This window comes from Aquila chrysaetos, chromosome 1 (assembly GCF_900496995.4).
Source record: "Aquila chrysaetos chrysaetos chromosome 1, bAquChr1.4, whole genome shotgun sequence".
In the NCBI taxonomy this organism is placed as follows: Eukaryota; Metazoa; Chordata; class Aves; order Accipitriformes; family Accipitridae; genus Aquila; species Aquila chrysaetos.
Window position 1 is genome coordinate 37,284,049 of NC_044004.1, and position 17,036 is coordinate 37,301,084.

Consider the following 17,036-nt stretch of genomic DNA (forward strand, 5'->3'; position numbering starts at 1 on the left):
TGGATCTCTCAGAAACCCTTACATTTTTCCTCAAGATCATCTTCTGAGTGTCCTCTGCTGTAATTCATCATCATTTCATTATCAAGAAATGTTAGGCACATTATCCTAGAAAGACGTGACCTACATGATAATATAGACTGTGTTTACTGCATCATACTTGCAATAAGCTATTCTTGTGCTCCTTGTCTTCTCCTTCAAAAACTTTCATATAATTCCTACTTTTTCACAACTCTTCACTTGTTTTATCCTTCACCCCCTTCCTACTGCTTCTGCACATCATCTTAAGTCACCTGACAGGCTTCTCGCTTCCTCCTTCTAACTGCATCTTCAAGCAGGCTCCTATGCTAACCTCCTTCTATTCCCAGCACTTGAGTACTAATGGAACAACAACAACACCCCCCCTCCCTTGTTATTTTATAAAGGTGCATCCCCTACTCACTGCATGTGCATAAAACATACTGTGATCACATATGCTTTGTGTTGTTTGAATTATCTTACTGATTACTAATTGAGACCCCAAATGGCCCCACTCAAAGTCCACTGAATGATCAGATCCTTCGATTTTGATCTTGCGAGAAAGGTCTTTCTTCTCCTGCTTATTTCATTTAACAGCTGTCTGATTTCTATCATATTTTCTCCACAACCTATTGCACAATAGGCAATTCATGTATCCAAAAGGCTCCACATGCATATATTAAGCACAGCTAACAAGTAAAAGGCCAAAGGCCAATTCAGAACTTCCTCAAATGCTGAGTTTTCCCCCTCCAGCCACCATTAACCTGATGATACCAGTAAGCCTCAGCCAGCGTGAGAGGGAGAAACAGGTTTAGTACATCTGACCTAATAGTTCACCAAACAATATGCAAATTCTAACTAGCTGGCTAGCAGCTTACTAATGACTTTGTTTCCCATTAAGTCCATGCATGCATATACTGTAAAATGCCACAAGGTGGCATATTAGCAAGCATCCTCAAGCATTCAAATAAGGGTAAACTATGATAATAGTCATACCTCTCTTGCCATCTTCCATGAAAACCACTTTCCAGCCCTAGCACCACAGGGCTCCACTTTTTCTTATCTCAATGATTTTCATATCCAGTGGCTTTGGATGACAACACACTTTATGCTGATACAGATATTCTTGGACTGCACCCTTCTAAACTCTGCAGACAAGATTCAGGTCACCTATTTTAGGCACATATGCAACTTGGACTTTGCAATGCCATTAAATCGGGTGTCGGGAACCAGCAGGATATTAGGCTTCTTGACTCCAAGAAACAACGAAGAGAGGAAAGCACCTCCAAAAATTTAATTACTGTGATTAACACATCTGCTTCTCTCCTCAGTGAACAAACTGTAGATCTGCAGCCACGAGGTGATTCAGCATTTCTGCATCTTGAGCTGGGAGGTGATCAGAGCTAAGTAACGGGAAAAACTGAGTACAGGACCATGTCTATATTTTCCCCTCTTTGAATTGTAGGTGACTATATTTAAATTTGGTCATGTGTTTTGTTCTTTAACAACACTGTTAATTTCCCAAATATACTAGTGATCCCCTCTTGCCAAAGGGAACATTTATTACTGCTTTACTTATTTTAGAAAGAAGCTCTCGCCTTGTCTTTTTATTCTTGTTCCTGACAGGGTCCTTACTGCTGTTGATTCTTGCTACTAAACTTAAAAAATTTTTCCTCCCATCTCCTCCAGTGTTGAAGTAAGTTCTCTCATTAACCACCTTCCCTTCTCCTTAAAGGATAAGGGACTACAAATAGAGGTTAGTAAGGATAAACAGGTGTACAAGCAGTCAGGAGGGCAACATCTGGACGCCAGTTTTCAGTGCATTCCATCCCTGATTTATACTGGGTTTTAAAATTTTAATGAGCTATTCCGCAGTTCCTTTTAAACATTAATTGTTTAGATTCCTAATCATAACTCTTACTCCAGGTGAAGGAGGCTGTTACTCTCAGAGGTTTCTATGAGTGCTGCTCTGTGTGGAAACCAGGAGGGGGCAATGGAAGAGCTGAGTAACTGCTGTCACTTGTGCTGCTTCTGCTCCTGCAGTCTGTATTCCAGCCCTCATCGAAGGACTATGCTGTGAGGTGCTGTCTTTTTAACCTGCATGGTTTGATCTAATTTCTTTCATTACTAACTACAGAAAGCCTAGGCTATCCATAGAGCATTATATGCCACAACTTAAATGAACTCCCTATATAGATTTTTAAATGTCTTCCACACCATTTCCTCCTTATTCAAGATAAATTCACTAAAGACTAACCTGTGAATGAAAGTTCTTTACATGGAGTCTGTTAGTGACCATACTGAACACAGTTGACCAAATAAAGGATTTTTGTTCATTAGCAATTTCAAAATGCAAACACAAACTTTCATTCTTGATCTGAACTGTTTCATTTTGACAAAACAGAGCAAAGTTTCACACCATTATTGAAAAGTGTTTTTTAAACCAACAGAAAATTTTGAGTCAGTTCAGAAGAAAGATTGTGTAAAAACATTCATCTAGCTGCAGCTCACCTTGGCCTACTACTTTTCTATTTTAACCTAAAGATTTTTACTCTTCCTCTTAAAAACAAAAGCATACAAGCAAAAATAGTTACCAGATTTATTTAAACCCACATCTAATTAGAATATCTGTCAAAGTTTCTCCAAAATGTGTTATCTGAAAGTAACAGAGACAGCTTTAAAAATTCCTTAAAAACTTCTGAATGGTATTAATGAGAATATTAGGAGGTTTCAGTACCAGGGTACAAGGTATGTCTGCTAGTTCAAGCTTTGCTTATTCTATAGTCATAAACTTTGCACACAGCATACAAATGAATGAGTTAAGCACTCTCACCCTTAATCTTGTAGTGGAGATTTCAGCCTTCAGAATGTCAGGGTCATACTTTGTGCTTGATGAAGAACCTGAGAACACTTTTTTTAAAAGACAAAAAAGGACAAATATTTAAGTACTTTAAAATCATTAATTAGTCCCTTCCTCAATGAATCCATGTTGATCTAAAACTACAAAGTGCAGAAAAACATAAAATACTTAAAAAAAAAAAAAATCCTTTTGTAGGCTAGTCAGTGTTGCAGGGTGGCAATAATTAATGAATAATCAAAATTTCCCCCTTTTTTCCCCTACCACTATTTGGTATCTCTCCTCCTTTGCTTAGCCCAGGATCCTAAAGTAGCACCTCATTCTCTCTGACTTTCTATCCCTTGCCTTCTGCTCCCATTCTTCTAGTTAAGCTGTCTTGTGACTACCTCTTCCTGGAAGCTGTAATTTCTAAGGAGATTTCTGGTAAGCAGAAGATCTATCCAGAAGCCTCAGAGGTCAACCACTCTGTTCATCCACAGCTGTACGTGTTACTTTCATCACACTCTCTACTTCCAAGAGAGATGTTTGGCCAACGACAGGCTTCTGACAGCACTTTACTACATGCCAATTCGTTGCCTCACATTGTAGCATGTATCTCTACTTCACCCCTAATCACAGCACAAAAGCTACAAAATTATTATATGCTATTCTTACAAAGCAGCAACAAATTCCCTTTTTGGTCTATTGTAGACACCTGTCAAGACAGTAGAGTCATTTCTGTACACAGCCATGAAGTGCAAGAGATTCTATTTACTCTGAACCTAGATTTGGCAGAATTTTGTTCTGACAAACTGCATGACAAAATAGATTTCAGAGCCAACTGCTCTAAACGATGGCTCAAAGGAGCTCACAATTGCATCAGAGGGAAGAGGGTTCTCTCCAGCAGAGTATCTTTTTTTTTTTTTTTTTTTTTTAATATAAAGTAGAGATGCTATCTTTAAAAAAGCCAGAGTACAAGGTGTTCATAGCAAACCTTGAGAACTCATCCTAAAGAGAAACAGGATCCCCTGCAAGGCACAGATCAAAGAAGTTACATTGTATTCTCTACTGTACTTACAGCTTGTACGAGAGCTTGATTTTTCTTTGTAGGCATCATTCAACCGTACATACTCATCCAGTGCAAGTGCTAGCCTCTGTTCTTTCACCTGGTAGAGTTCTTTCTGAGTACTGAGAGCATCCCGGGCTATTGTAAGATAATCTTTTAACATTCTCTCTTGTTCTTGCCTCCATTGTTTCCTGGGATCTTCTATTTGTGTTGTTTCTTTATAGGAGAAAAAGAAAGGATTTAAAGAGACCTCTGCTAAAAGTAATTGACAACTTTCTTTGCCTGTAATCCACAATTATAGAAGTCTAAACCATAGCTTGCCTTCGGTTACTAAGCAGCTGCTCAATTTTATTTGTTTTTCTTTGCCACAATAGTGTGTGTAAGAAACAGTATTTAAGGGATCAACTGCAAAATTAGGAATTAGAGTACCACAGGTAAATGCTTATGTAGATCATTCCGACATCTTCAACCTTGAATTAATAACACCCTAAAACTCAAGAAAAAACTTATTTTTTGCATCAGAGTATTTGGAAACAATTGGATCAATAAACTCTTTCTATGACATCTTAAAATTGAATGCATTTCTGAACAAAAATGAAAAGCAATCTTAGCTATTACATTTTTTCAACCCCCCTCCTCCCCACTTCATGAATTTTTACAGCCAGATGTTATTTATGTTTTATAGTGGTTATCTCTCTCCTTTCCCTCTATAAAAGGAGTTTTATCTTTTCCCCTGTAACTGAACTAACAGCTCATTAACTCTCCAGATCATCTCACCTAACTCTATCCCTATCCCTGCTAGGCATCTGATCCAAGGTACAACTTTCTTTTATGGTCAATAGACAGAGAGCGCTGCCCTCAGAGGGCACTTCACTCCATCAAAGACAGGTGCCCAAGATACATGGGACCGAAATGTCTTCTTCGGTGTCTACTTCTTTCCACTGACTACCCAAGTAATATAAATGAGTAGGCTGGAACAGGCCCTTACTTCACAAAGGGCTTCAGGTCAAACATTTTAACTCCAGCAGGCACACAAAAGACAGACTTGCATAGAATGCATAGACAAGAGGATCAGACATAAGGTAGTGGTACATATTAAGAAAGTATGTGATGAGATCAATCTCACTGTAGGTTTTAAGTTGTTTTTTTTTTTAAATGTAAATATGCAAAGAGGAAGAGTCAAGACTGAATGTTCAATCTTATCATTAACGCTTCCTGACTTAGTTCAGCACTTTTTGAAGCTGTACAATGAATATTCTTCCTTTAAAGCTGTACTAAGTACAAAAACATTCTCATAAGACATAGCCATGAAAAGTTTGAAATCCAAATGCAAACATGCACCACACTGCATTTTCTTTATAAGTTAACATACTATAAATCTAGGTAGAGCTACAGAGATAAAAAGTAACATTCAGTACCAAAGTATTTAAGTGCAAAGCATTTAATTCAGAATTTTTCTGCAAAAAGGGGGAGGAAAGTTTATTCTCTGGGTTAGATTTCTGCCACTTTAATTCTCTGAATCACTTTACTGTAAGAACCAATGTGGGGGGGTGGGAATGGGAACATGCGGCTGAAGATGGCGGAGGGGGGAGAGCTGCAGCAGATCCAATCCGATTGCTCTAAATTGTAGCTGAAGTGCACTCTTGGGGAGAAGGCACTCTTTCAACTCCATATATGAAAACAGATTTTGTAACAGCAAAAGCTGATAAGGACAGGTTCTGGTTAATAACAATTTCTCATACTGACTAACTACCAGTTTTTCAAAAGCCTTTTGTGTTGTTAATATCACGTAAACCAAAAGACATGAAAATAAAAAGGAGCATCCCATAAAACTAACCCTGTAGAACCTTATGTCTATGGAACTACTGATATTTTTAAAAACAAATACAGATACACCCCCCCTCCACCATTTACAAACATAACAAGCTTCTGTATTTCTACTTGGGAAAGGTATTTCTTAGATGTTCACAATGGATGCATGGAGAGTATAAATCACGTAAACCCAAGTGCGGTGCATAAAAGATTAAAGCAGAGAAGCTTTATACACAGTTGGTTTTCCAATAACCCCAACAGGAACACTCTCTCCAAAAAACTAACTGTAGCTACAGACACACACACACACACACACATGTATCTGTGTTTATAACCACCTGCTTTTTCCACAAAGATATCAGGCACACAAAGAAGCAAATCAATACCTTTTCTCTCCTAAATGGTCAACACATGTCCCTATCTGTGGCCACTTACTGCTGTTGTGCTTTAACACACCTCCACATTCACAGTTATTTACACAAGATAGGAAGTGTTGGTTTCCAGAGCTGTCCTTTTTTTGTGAAGCAGGATGAAGAGCATGAAGCATGATTCTTATGGGTCAATGACCAAATAGGATAAATGCAGTTATGTTGGTTTTTTAGAAGAATGTAATGATGTGATTGTGTTTTAAGAGTGCAACCAGCAGCCACCCAATAATCTTACAAGATTGGAAGGTCTCATCTTCCAGCATGTTGTAGGTAATTGCCTTGTAGGTTTTAAGTGAGGATTGCTCAACATGCAGCCCAAAGACCAAATGTAGCCTGCAGAGTTCTAAAACGTGGCCTACAGATGCCCTGTCCTTGTGACTGCAAGAGAAGGACAAAGCTGATCAACAGCAGATTATTTTGTATTGCTGACAAATACAATCAAACATTTTCTTTTTGCTTCTCCAAGCTGCATGTGCAAAACAATACTATGATTACATGAGCTAACTTCTTTTATACTGATAGTCATAAATGAGTTAAAGGTGACCCCGCATTTTAAAAATTGCACACTGTAACTTCAGCATACTGAGGTTTGGGTATTTGCCTGTGTAAGTACATTGACTGGTCAAATTAGTCTCAGCCAATTCTATCTGCATGTATTTTATTCCGAAACGAACGCTCAGTCAGGAAAATACCTAATCCTGGAAAAGGCAAAGCAGTAGTGGAATGACTATCCCAGAATTGTTACTCAACTTTTACCAAGCAGAGAAGGCTCTGGAGTATTTTTCACTCTATGTCTTCTCAAATATTATGAAGTGGAAAACCCAAAAAAGCATATCGCTTGTTTGGCAAGTTGGTTTATATATATATATATATATATAAAAATGTGTGCCTGTGTAGCAGCACCATATGCTTGTTCATCTATAATTTTCAGTTGTCTCAATTTTAATCAGTAGGTTTACTCCACAGAGAAAAAAAACCCAAAGACAGAACTATGCATAATATTTCTGGTACTGTAGTGCTGCACTGTGAAAAGTACATTCATTTGAGCACATGCACCTTCTAAGAGCCAATAAATTTTTTTAAAAAGCAGGCTTCTTTCAAAAACAAATATTTATACTTCTCAGAGTAAAGCCTCACAAAGATAAAGAATTTTTTCCTTGGACAGGAATGTTTTAAGCACCTGCTGTTAAGGTCAAACTTGCATACAGAAGAATATTATTGGGATAGTTACATGCATGTCATTGAGGGAACAGCTTGTTGAACACTTCAAAATGAGATGTGAAGGCCTTCATGCGTAATCCAAAGAGTGAGATTTAAGCCACAAAGAACATCCAAACATTTTCCTACGCTTATTATTCAACAGCTGATATAAAATAAACATGGGAGATCTCATTCCTTTTTTTAGGGCAGATGGACGTTTCCACTGGTGACTGCAACAGGATGCCTTATAACCTTGTCTGCAGCAGATATGAATCGTGCAACAAACAGATTGCTAGCTAGACAGATGGGGAGCTGTTATTTCTGCTGGTCAGGTGAGGACTAAGCACTGGTTATGAACACTATACAGAGCTGTAGGGTTGTGTCTGTTGTAGAAAATGCTAACTGGACTTCAATCATCAGCAGTGGAGAACAAACAAACCATCCCCCTGGGCACGACCTCTCCAATGCTTGCTGCATCACCAGACAGTTAAATCCAAGAGTTCAGCTGTTTCTTGTAGAGAAAATGAAGAAGATATACTGGCTATTGTTTTTCATGGCATAAACTTAGATATGAACTAAAGGAATCTCCTTAAAATGGATCTTTAAACAACTAAGAGTTGTACATCAAGGTCTATCAAGAGCATTGCTTAGATTTAAAAATATCTTTATATATCAACTTCCTCTGTCCAATCACAATGCAAAATAATGATCCAGAGTAATAGAATGAGGAGGGTGGTGGCATGCCTAATATTCAGGTTACACGTTCCTAGTTTGACTTGGGTTTAGAGTCATTTGGCAAAGCCACTTGCAAATCAAAATTACTCAATTCTATTAAGAGATCTTGATTTAAAACAATTTCATTTAAACAAATTACTGTAAGTTCCTAGTTAATAAATTTATAAAAAAAATTATAAACAGACAATTTATTTCCTCCTGTTTTTAAAGATCAGAGTGACTACCCACACTGGGGGGAAATTCTGTGAGACAGAAAACACTTGTGGTCTCGCCCAGCGGAACTGCACAAGCAGCAGGATGGCACGCTCCACCCAAGGACGTTCCTGTGCACTGAAATGATCACAGCCTTGTAACATAGAAGAGGAAGCTATGCTGGCTTTAATCATACTGCTATCCATGAAATGCACTCTTCCTGGCTCACTGCCAGTCAGGTTTGATTCACTTAAACTCAGCAAAAAATTTGGCCCAAACAATTCAAAACCAAAATGCCAGGACTGACTTTATGCCTTGAAAGTTTTGTTTATTCCTTTGGCTAGAACTTGCGTCAAGGGCAGCAATGCTATGCATGTTCTCCGTAATTATACATAAGATATATATTATACATGGAATACAGGAAATAGTCAGGCATGCCATTTTTTTTTTAAATGAGATATTTTCATACGTTATGTTCCTGTCCGCTATCAAGAAGCTCTGCCAAATTTTTACAGTCTACTTGAACAGAAGGAAACTATTAGCTTATCAGCAGTAGGATCGTATTTCCCTAAAATACATGAAATTAAAATCCCACAGGGAAGGGAACGGCTCCCTGACGCCCTACTGCTAGACATGAGAGAATTGGACATTTTACTACAGGATTAACAATATGTGGAAGCAATAGTTTTCCAACATCTCCCTTTGCCAAATAAAATAATAGCATCGATTGGCTCTAGAATGAGTCATACGTAAGCTGTCTTCAGTCGGACACATTACATTTAGGCACCACAGTTAGAGCACAAGTACTCTCAAGGGGTCCCACTAAAAAACATGCCAGAGATGCTAGATTGCTGCTTGAGAAGGACACATACATAGCAAGAGGAGACAAAATCATGACATTATGCTTACCATCCTGAAGAGAGAACTCTTATCTGTTTAAACACATGTCCATATTATTCCAGTTCGTAAATGTAGCAGAATCACCATCTCAGAAGAGAGGCTATTCCAAGGAAAACTAGTTGACCTGGCTAGAAACAAGGACCAGAGACCTAAGATCTGTAGGGAGGACAGCAGGGGGGAGTTGCGCGCCACAGCTGGAGCTGCTGCAATAGCCCTCCTTTTTGGCAGTGATGGTTTGTTTCCGCCATGTCACCTCAACCCACACTCCCCCATGTTACACATTCACGTCTTCTCTTTTGCAGTCTCTGGTGCTCACTCAACCCAGTGCAAAGCACTGTACTAAACGCGCACAAGCACTCACTGGCTCCAAAAGATAACATGAAAGCAGATACATCATGTTCGGGCAGGTTAGGCGAGTTGTGCCATGTTACCAAAGGTCCAATGAGCCAATATAAAGGAGGAACAACCACCTAGCTTGGGAAGGAACTAGACATCCCTTTTTTGGCAGCAGCAAGCCTACTTATGGAAAGTCATCCATTAGAATCTTAAGTATGGATCTACTCATCAATACCATGCACCTTCTCCCTCATATACTAACTTACAGGGAAGTCTCCAGACCTGGAAACCAAGGCTACAATACAAGACAAGAGGTGGCAAAACCGCAGTAGCTGAGCCCTGAAAAGAGGGTGGTTCTGACTGATGCAGAATTGTGCCGCACACAGCCAGCTGTGCTCTGGGCTGCACCATGTCATAACTCAGCTACTCTGTGTCAGGGTGGCACTTTCTCTGCCTGAAGTAGTAAGTGATGAAAAGATAACTCCATTACACCTGACATGTCCAGTTACCTTGCATAATAACTGCAGGACTACTACTTCCAGCCAAACAGAACCCCACCTTCAAGAGAATAACAGAGGCCTCAAAACTCCAAACCCAATAGCTGACTACATTCAGGATCCCTCACGACTGGTGCTTCTCCTGAACCCCAGGGGCTGAAGAAAGCGCGCAAGCTAAATCCAGATTGGTTTCTGAACAGCCCCCAATGTCTTTGCTGTGGTAGGATTACAATCTACTCCACAGAGGTGAGCTGAGAAGGAGGGGATATCTGGAAAGCAGCCTGCCACATGCTGAGGGCAAGCCCCTGGAAAAGGGCTGCAGGTGAACCAAACTGGGGCCAGCCACAGCGAAGGAGAATCAAGATTTCAATGGTATCTCGCACAAAAATGTCTCAAGATGGCACAAACAAAATCAACAACAACCCTTTGACATATAACATCAGAAGAGGGAAAATGGTGTCTGGTATCAGCTATCACAGGATAATGAAAGTTAGCTTAGTGGTGGGTGGTGAAAGCAATTTTATCAACAACATTATGTAATCACTATGGATATGTTTATTCTACAAGTATATCCCATGTCTCTTGATAAACAAACTAGCTTTCAAATCTCCAGTACTTTTGCCTGCAAAAATACACTTACTTCACGGTACTTCAACCAGCATAACAGATATTGCAGGCAACCGAGATGCAAGTCTTAATGAACAACAAAGGAGCAAATGCACTAGCACTAGTTTCAGGGAGAATAACCAAGTGTTACTAGACTGGCTTAAGGAATGCACTTTATTGTTTACATACCAGAGGCTTTCTGAATGCATTTTTTTTCTTATTCCTTTTTTCCCCCGCACTTTTAAAAATACTTGTGATTCAAACTCAAACAACAAGAAAAGCAATTCATACCCAAAAAATTTGAGGAAGAATTCACAAACAAGTATTACATCATTTCACACTGATATATTTGTTCAATAGGTACGTAAAAATAAAGAATAGCACATTACAGAGACAGCAGTTTCAGTAAGACTATGGAGCCCAACAAGATGACATATACAGTGTATTAAAAATGATCTAACACATTGCTGGATACTCAAAAGAAAATCACATTCTACCACATAATAAGATGGAATACGGGTTCTAAAGAGAGACATGGAGCAAAATTAGGTTATTCAGAGTATGCTCGGAACTGAGCTCTCTACAGTTTGTTTCCTGCCATAGAACTTGCACACAAAAAATGCCTCCTGTCTTCCAGACACCTTCTTCACTTTTCCATAAAATAATTCTGTGCTTGAGTTTGAGTAATGAGAGAAAATGAAACATTTTCCAGCTATACTGTGCAAGCATGAGCAGATTTCCAAGACATATTTATTCAGAGATTTTTACGAAGAAATATTGAACATGTTATCCTTAAGGCACATTAGTTTCCTCTAGATATCGGGTAGCATACATTTTTATATATATATATATATAAAAAAATATATATATATATATCTCGGAGTCAAATGCAGTAGAAACTTCGAGCATTTTGCTCTACATTATCCAGTAAGTAGGTAACGTTCTACTGCTATGACTATCAGAACTAAGACATAAGAAAAACATGCAAGTATGATCTTTACAGAAAAGTCAGCAGCTAAAATCATCTTTAATCCAGAGCCTTCATTGCTCAAGCCCTCCTTCTGTAGCCAGCATGTACCTTCCTACAGCCAGGGTGCAGAGAAAATACCTATAAATAAGATTCAAGATAAGATCTACTGCACTTGGGTTTTCACCACGTGTGTTTGCTGACAGTAAAGAGTCTTCACAATTGTTTCCCAAATGCTTGCATGTCACCACTTGGTTAGAAGATGGTGATGGGTCATGGGAAGAAACAGTGCACATTTATGATTATGATACACCATTCGACTTCCTCGAGCTAATGGTAATTGCAGACTCACAATGGGATTTTCAGATTTCTTCCTTGTCTGAAAATACAGTCTGGCATAGTTTCATAGATGCACATGTACTAGAGTCCCAGGCTGGAGCAGAGAAGAGTCAGTCTATCCACAAAAATCCCTGTGTTAGATAAACCAGTTGCACAGGTGTAAACTGGCATGAAAGCCTTTAAGATTACAATAAAAAACAGAATACCTGTAGTTAAAATACTGTGTTATAAGCATCAAACAGTGTAGGTAAATAGCTAGGCTTTGAAATTTTAAGAAGGAAGGAAACCAAGTGAGGAAATAGGAACCGCCAATGAATTCTACTCTCGAGCTAAGCAGACACAAATCCCTCTACCTCTATGCTTCCTGAAGTTTAGCATCACTCTTAATTCAATTTTCTTTTTCTTTGTGGATGAAACAGTGGTAGAAAGCTGTCTCTGGGAAAGGTGCATTCATGCTTCCAAAGTGCACAATTAAAACTAAGTGGGGAGGAGCTGCAGAAGCAGAGAAGGTAGATGTCCAACTCCGTTTTGAAGAACAGTGCTGGGGGGTGGAAGGCAGTGAGAAAAATCATTATATTGAATACAAAGTACAGAGTGGCAAAAAGAAAGTGACATGATGGTCTGAAATACTACTAGGCTAGAAGTAGCTATTCCTTCCCATCCTTATCTTTTAAATATTGTCATTCAGTTCCTTTCTGTTACCTTTGCCACTAAACATTACTAACAGCAGAGTACATGTTTTATAGGTTAACTAAATCAATGCAATGAAGAAAACAACCACTTGCCTGGTTATTCCCAAGCCTGAAAATAAGAAATGGAAGTAAAGGGGCTAAGTTATTTAGGAATATGTAGAGTGCTGAAGGCAAGGCATAACTTGTCCCAGCCCAGGATTCCCTCAGACTATTCATGTCAGGCCAGAAGTAGAAGTTTCCCTTTCTTGCTCCTATTACCTCCGCAGCAGTTCATCTACACACATCCCATGCAATAATCTGGATCAGAAAACCTGAGCAGCTGAGGGAAGGAAGAGGAGGTGGGGAACGACAACTCACACACCTCAGGAAGCAGAGTGCTTCCCCATTGTTGGTGTTTACTACATATCCTCCTGCTGACACAATGTGGGAGCAGGAACCAGAGCAAGCAATGACTGCTACTTCAGCTGCCACCACCACCCGAGAAGTGCACCTGGAAATCACAGCCTCGGAGTCAAAACTGCTTCCTGGCAAGCCTGCACAGGACGCGGAACAGATGAAAGTTCAAGGGTGTCATTTCAAAATACCCTTAACCAGCGCTACCACAAAAAGCAGCTGTCCCCTGTCTCTCCACCTGACTGTTCATTCATAGCCCCAGGCCACCTTCCCTCTCTTGCTTGCATAAATAGGGGTGTGGAAAGGAGAACAAATAGCAACTTTTTTTTTTCCATACCAGATTAGTTTCAACTCGAATCAGCTCCCTGATCTGATTCACTGTCTGGCCATGCAAATGTTCATGCCAGTATAAGCAAAAACATTGCAGGGACAGAACAAAAGGCCAGAGGTAGCAATAGAGCAGGACCAATTCTTTCAGAGATTATATCAGCTTAAAAGTGTTTGCAAATCCAAGCTCTAAGAGCATAAATGTTTGCATCTCAGCCACTTAACACATGATGTTGAAAACCCTGAAGAAGAATAGGAAAAATTTGAAAGCGATGACTTTGCCTGTAGATATACGAAATAAAGCGGAGTAATAGTTTGTGTTATTTTTGGTATTGCCTTGAGTTCCTAACCATGTTATTTAGCAAAATTAGTAAACGTTAGTAAATTAGCTGAAGTAGATGAACACACGAGTACATATATGCAGTAACGATTATAAGACTGAACAGCATAACCTATAAAATCTTTGGACTCTCCCAAGCCACAGTAAGAAGGATCCTGCACAAAAGGAATTCCTCAGTCCCTGACCACCAAATAATACCCCTTCAGTCATCCCTCTAACAAACGGCGCTACTGAACTACAGGGTAAGCATTTAGGTTCTTACAGTATTAGCTACCCACATCATATGCATGTTCTGCCTTGCCAGATGGCCTGTAATCTGGTCTCCCTTGAAGCTGAAAGCATCACATTAAAATTCTTAATTGGGGTAATATATTCATAAAGTAATGACCTCAGTCAGTGTTTCTCAAAGGGGGTTACATCATCCAAAAGGATCATGAGAAAGCTCTAAGGCAATCAGTAAGAGCTAAGAAAAAAAGACAAACCATATTTGAAAAAAATTCATTAACATATATAAAATTATAGAAAATGTGTGATGATAATAAAAGCAAATTATACTTAAACATATTGACACCAAAAGAAGCTTCCTCAAGTCTGAGGGAGTGTTTTACAACTGCAGACTGCTCACAGCCAACTCGTACCCCTCTGTGGAGGAGAAATTGAGTTTCCACTGGCAGTTAAGGAAAGCAGGCTTTTCTCAGGTTTGCATGGGAGAAGGGAAGGTAAAGGACTAAGATAATTACACAGATGGGGAAAGTATTTAATTTTAAAAAATATATACATTGATTTCAATAATTTTTGAAGAATTGATGTTATAGAAATTTGGTAGAATTTTTAGAACTTTGCAAGGTGCAGCCTAGTACTGCTTTCTTGAAATCAGTGGGAATTTTGCCAATATTCACCCTTCAAGAGAAGCGGAATAAGTCCCACACTGACCACTAATGGAAATTCCATCCTTAACATTTTCAACCTTGAGTTTTTAAGAGAAAAGTAGGGAAGAACCATGATTTACACTCTTGTGCTAAGGTCTAGCCTGCTGCTCATAGCTTATTGGGTTGGCTTGAGAAATTTAACAAGATTGGCCAGTTTTCCTACAACAGTTCCAAAGTCCTGTAGACAACATGAAACTTCACAGTTGTATTGAATGTAGCTTTGTACAGAGGCACACAGTAGGAACAATATGAGAAAAAGAAACGAAAAAGAGAACAGATAGAGAAGCCGTTCAGAATAATTAATTACGGGATGCAAGAGGAGAGAATCAATGGGCCTTCCCTCAAACATTTTGCTGAAATAAATCCAGCCAGAAGGCAGTGAATATGAAACATCTTTAGTCACTTCTCCCTACCTAACACATGGGAGTAGATTTCTTCCCAAGGCGCTATCCCTCAAGCTGCCATTTGTGGGTCCTGAAATTCCGCTTTATCCAACTTGTTTTTCAGGCATCTATCCATTTGGTCCTCCTCCTAGCAGTGGGTACAGTTTTTCTCCCTCATTGGGCTTCTTTGTACAGTATAAGAGAGAATTAACAAAATTATAACTAATACAGGTGAAAGAATGAAGGAGTCTTCCTTATTCTAACACAGCCACTGTCCTGACAGAGAATTTTAACAGTTCAAATCCAAAAAGCATATTCAACACATCTGAATTATTACACTGCTAATAAAGCTGCAAGCAGGTGCAAAACCTGCTTTTTAGAAAGGCTTTCCCCGCCCCTGATTATTAGTGATCTCCATACTAGAGATTTCAATAGCATCAAAACAACACATGTACCCCAGTCAGATAAAGTAGAAGTTATAATCTCCACATTTAGCACATCAAAAAAATGACCTACTTATAAGATTCTTAGGCAGTTTACCTCCCAGCAGCTCAAGGGTACTCTCAGCAAAACACTGTGCAAAATACAGCGTACAAAACTAAAATATACCACTTTACAAAATAAGAAGTTTCACTGAAATTGCTACAAAGCAACTCATATATTAATATAACAGGAACTAAATGCACTACTGAAAAATGGATGGAAACCACTTTAAGTATACCAAAGTCCAAAGTACACCATTTTGTCATCCATCATACACATTAACATAATATAATGTAGCTAATCACACTTATTTGTCCCAGCCACAGAAAGGCATGTGTACAGATGAATATATTCAACTCTCCTCTATTAAGTGGAAGCATTAGTGTTTGCAGTATATTAACAATATTCAAGAGAATTCCAAAACAATGCTGACCAAGCCTCAACATCTTAGATGTGTGTGAAGCAGAACTTCAACCCATGAAGAGCTTATAATATTCAGGAATTCACCTTCAATGCACAGAAATAGCTTTTAAAAGTAAAGAAAGAATTTAACCTCTTTCTGGAAAAAAAAAACAAAAGGCAACAAAGCCACAAGACAGAGTTTTAGAAGGGATTAAAAATTTTGAGCATGCATGAAATAAAAGAGCTCAATTATCAGAGCAGTGATCTGAAAGCACTTTCAAAACACCCAGAAATGCAGATTGCCTCTCAAAATTTTATAGCTTTAAGTTTTATGGTTTTGGCCAAAGCAGAAGTTAAAGACAAGTTTCCTCTGATAATAGCATTTAGATTGAGAAGCAAATCCTTTACTTTCTTCACCTTTTGAATTCAATCAAGTATGTCCCTTTTTTTAAAATTCAGGAACGTTTAACACCACACATAAGATCAGAGGACTCTCATTGTTATTCCAATGAAGCAGGGCTATAAAAGCGGTTACTGAGTGGGATTCAGTTCAAGATTAGGTGTCTATCTGCAAGTATTCATTAAGCACAGTAGATATCTAGTGTCCCACTGCAGTTATCGGAGTTCCAGTCCAACCCAACCAAAGGAGCTTAAATCAGCTCATCTTCAAAGCAGACACCCAACCAGCCAGCTACATCACACTTTACATTGTATTGACTGTATTGACTAGATAGCTATTGACTACAAAAGCAGCTTAGACATCTCAGGGTTGATTCAATTGCCCATACATTTGAGATGCCATGGCTAACAAGCCTTGTCGCCAGCTTTTGTTCCAGAAGGCCACTGGTCTCTTACTGTCCGTGCCCTATCTACTGACCTTGTGCAGTTGTCTCTGCTAACCTAAAGCATCTGAAATGGCCATAGACACCTTATTATTTTTTAAGTACACAGCACTGCTAGCACAGATGCAGGCACCTATATTCAGGTATTGGTCTCAAAGAGAATCTCTTCTATTATGTTATTAAAGACAACTTCTGAGAAAATAGAAAAAGGTATCAATTAATATGGAGTAATAAATGCATAAAAAGAAGATAGAAATGCTTTCAGGAATTTATTCATTTCAGTAAGTCTAACAAGCATTGTATTTCAAATTTTGCT

The 17,036-nt window shown here is 38.8% G+C and overlaps 1 protein-coding gene across 1 annotated transcript in view; it reads right to left on the minus strand.

Moving 5' to 3' along the window:
• Positions 1–17,036, minus strand: part of WWC2 (WW and C2 domain containing 2) — a 108,317-nt gene that overhangs the window by 49,297 nt on the left and 41,984 nt on the right. Inside the window, exons 3-4 of the mRNA XM_030041688.2 lie at positions 3,930–4,133; positions 2,849–2,925 (exon numbers count right to left, since the gene is read on the minus strand). Of these exons, the coding sequence (XP_029897548.1) occupies positions 2,849–2,925; positions 3,930–4,133 (281 nt within the window). The remainder of the gene's footprint in view (positions 1–2,848; positions 2,926–3,929; positions 4,134–17,036) is intronic.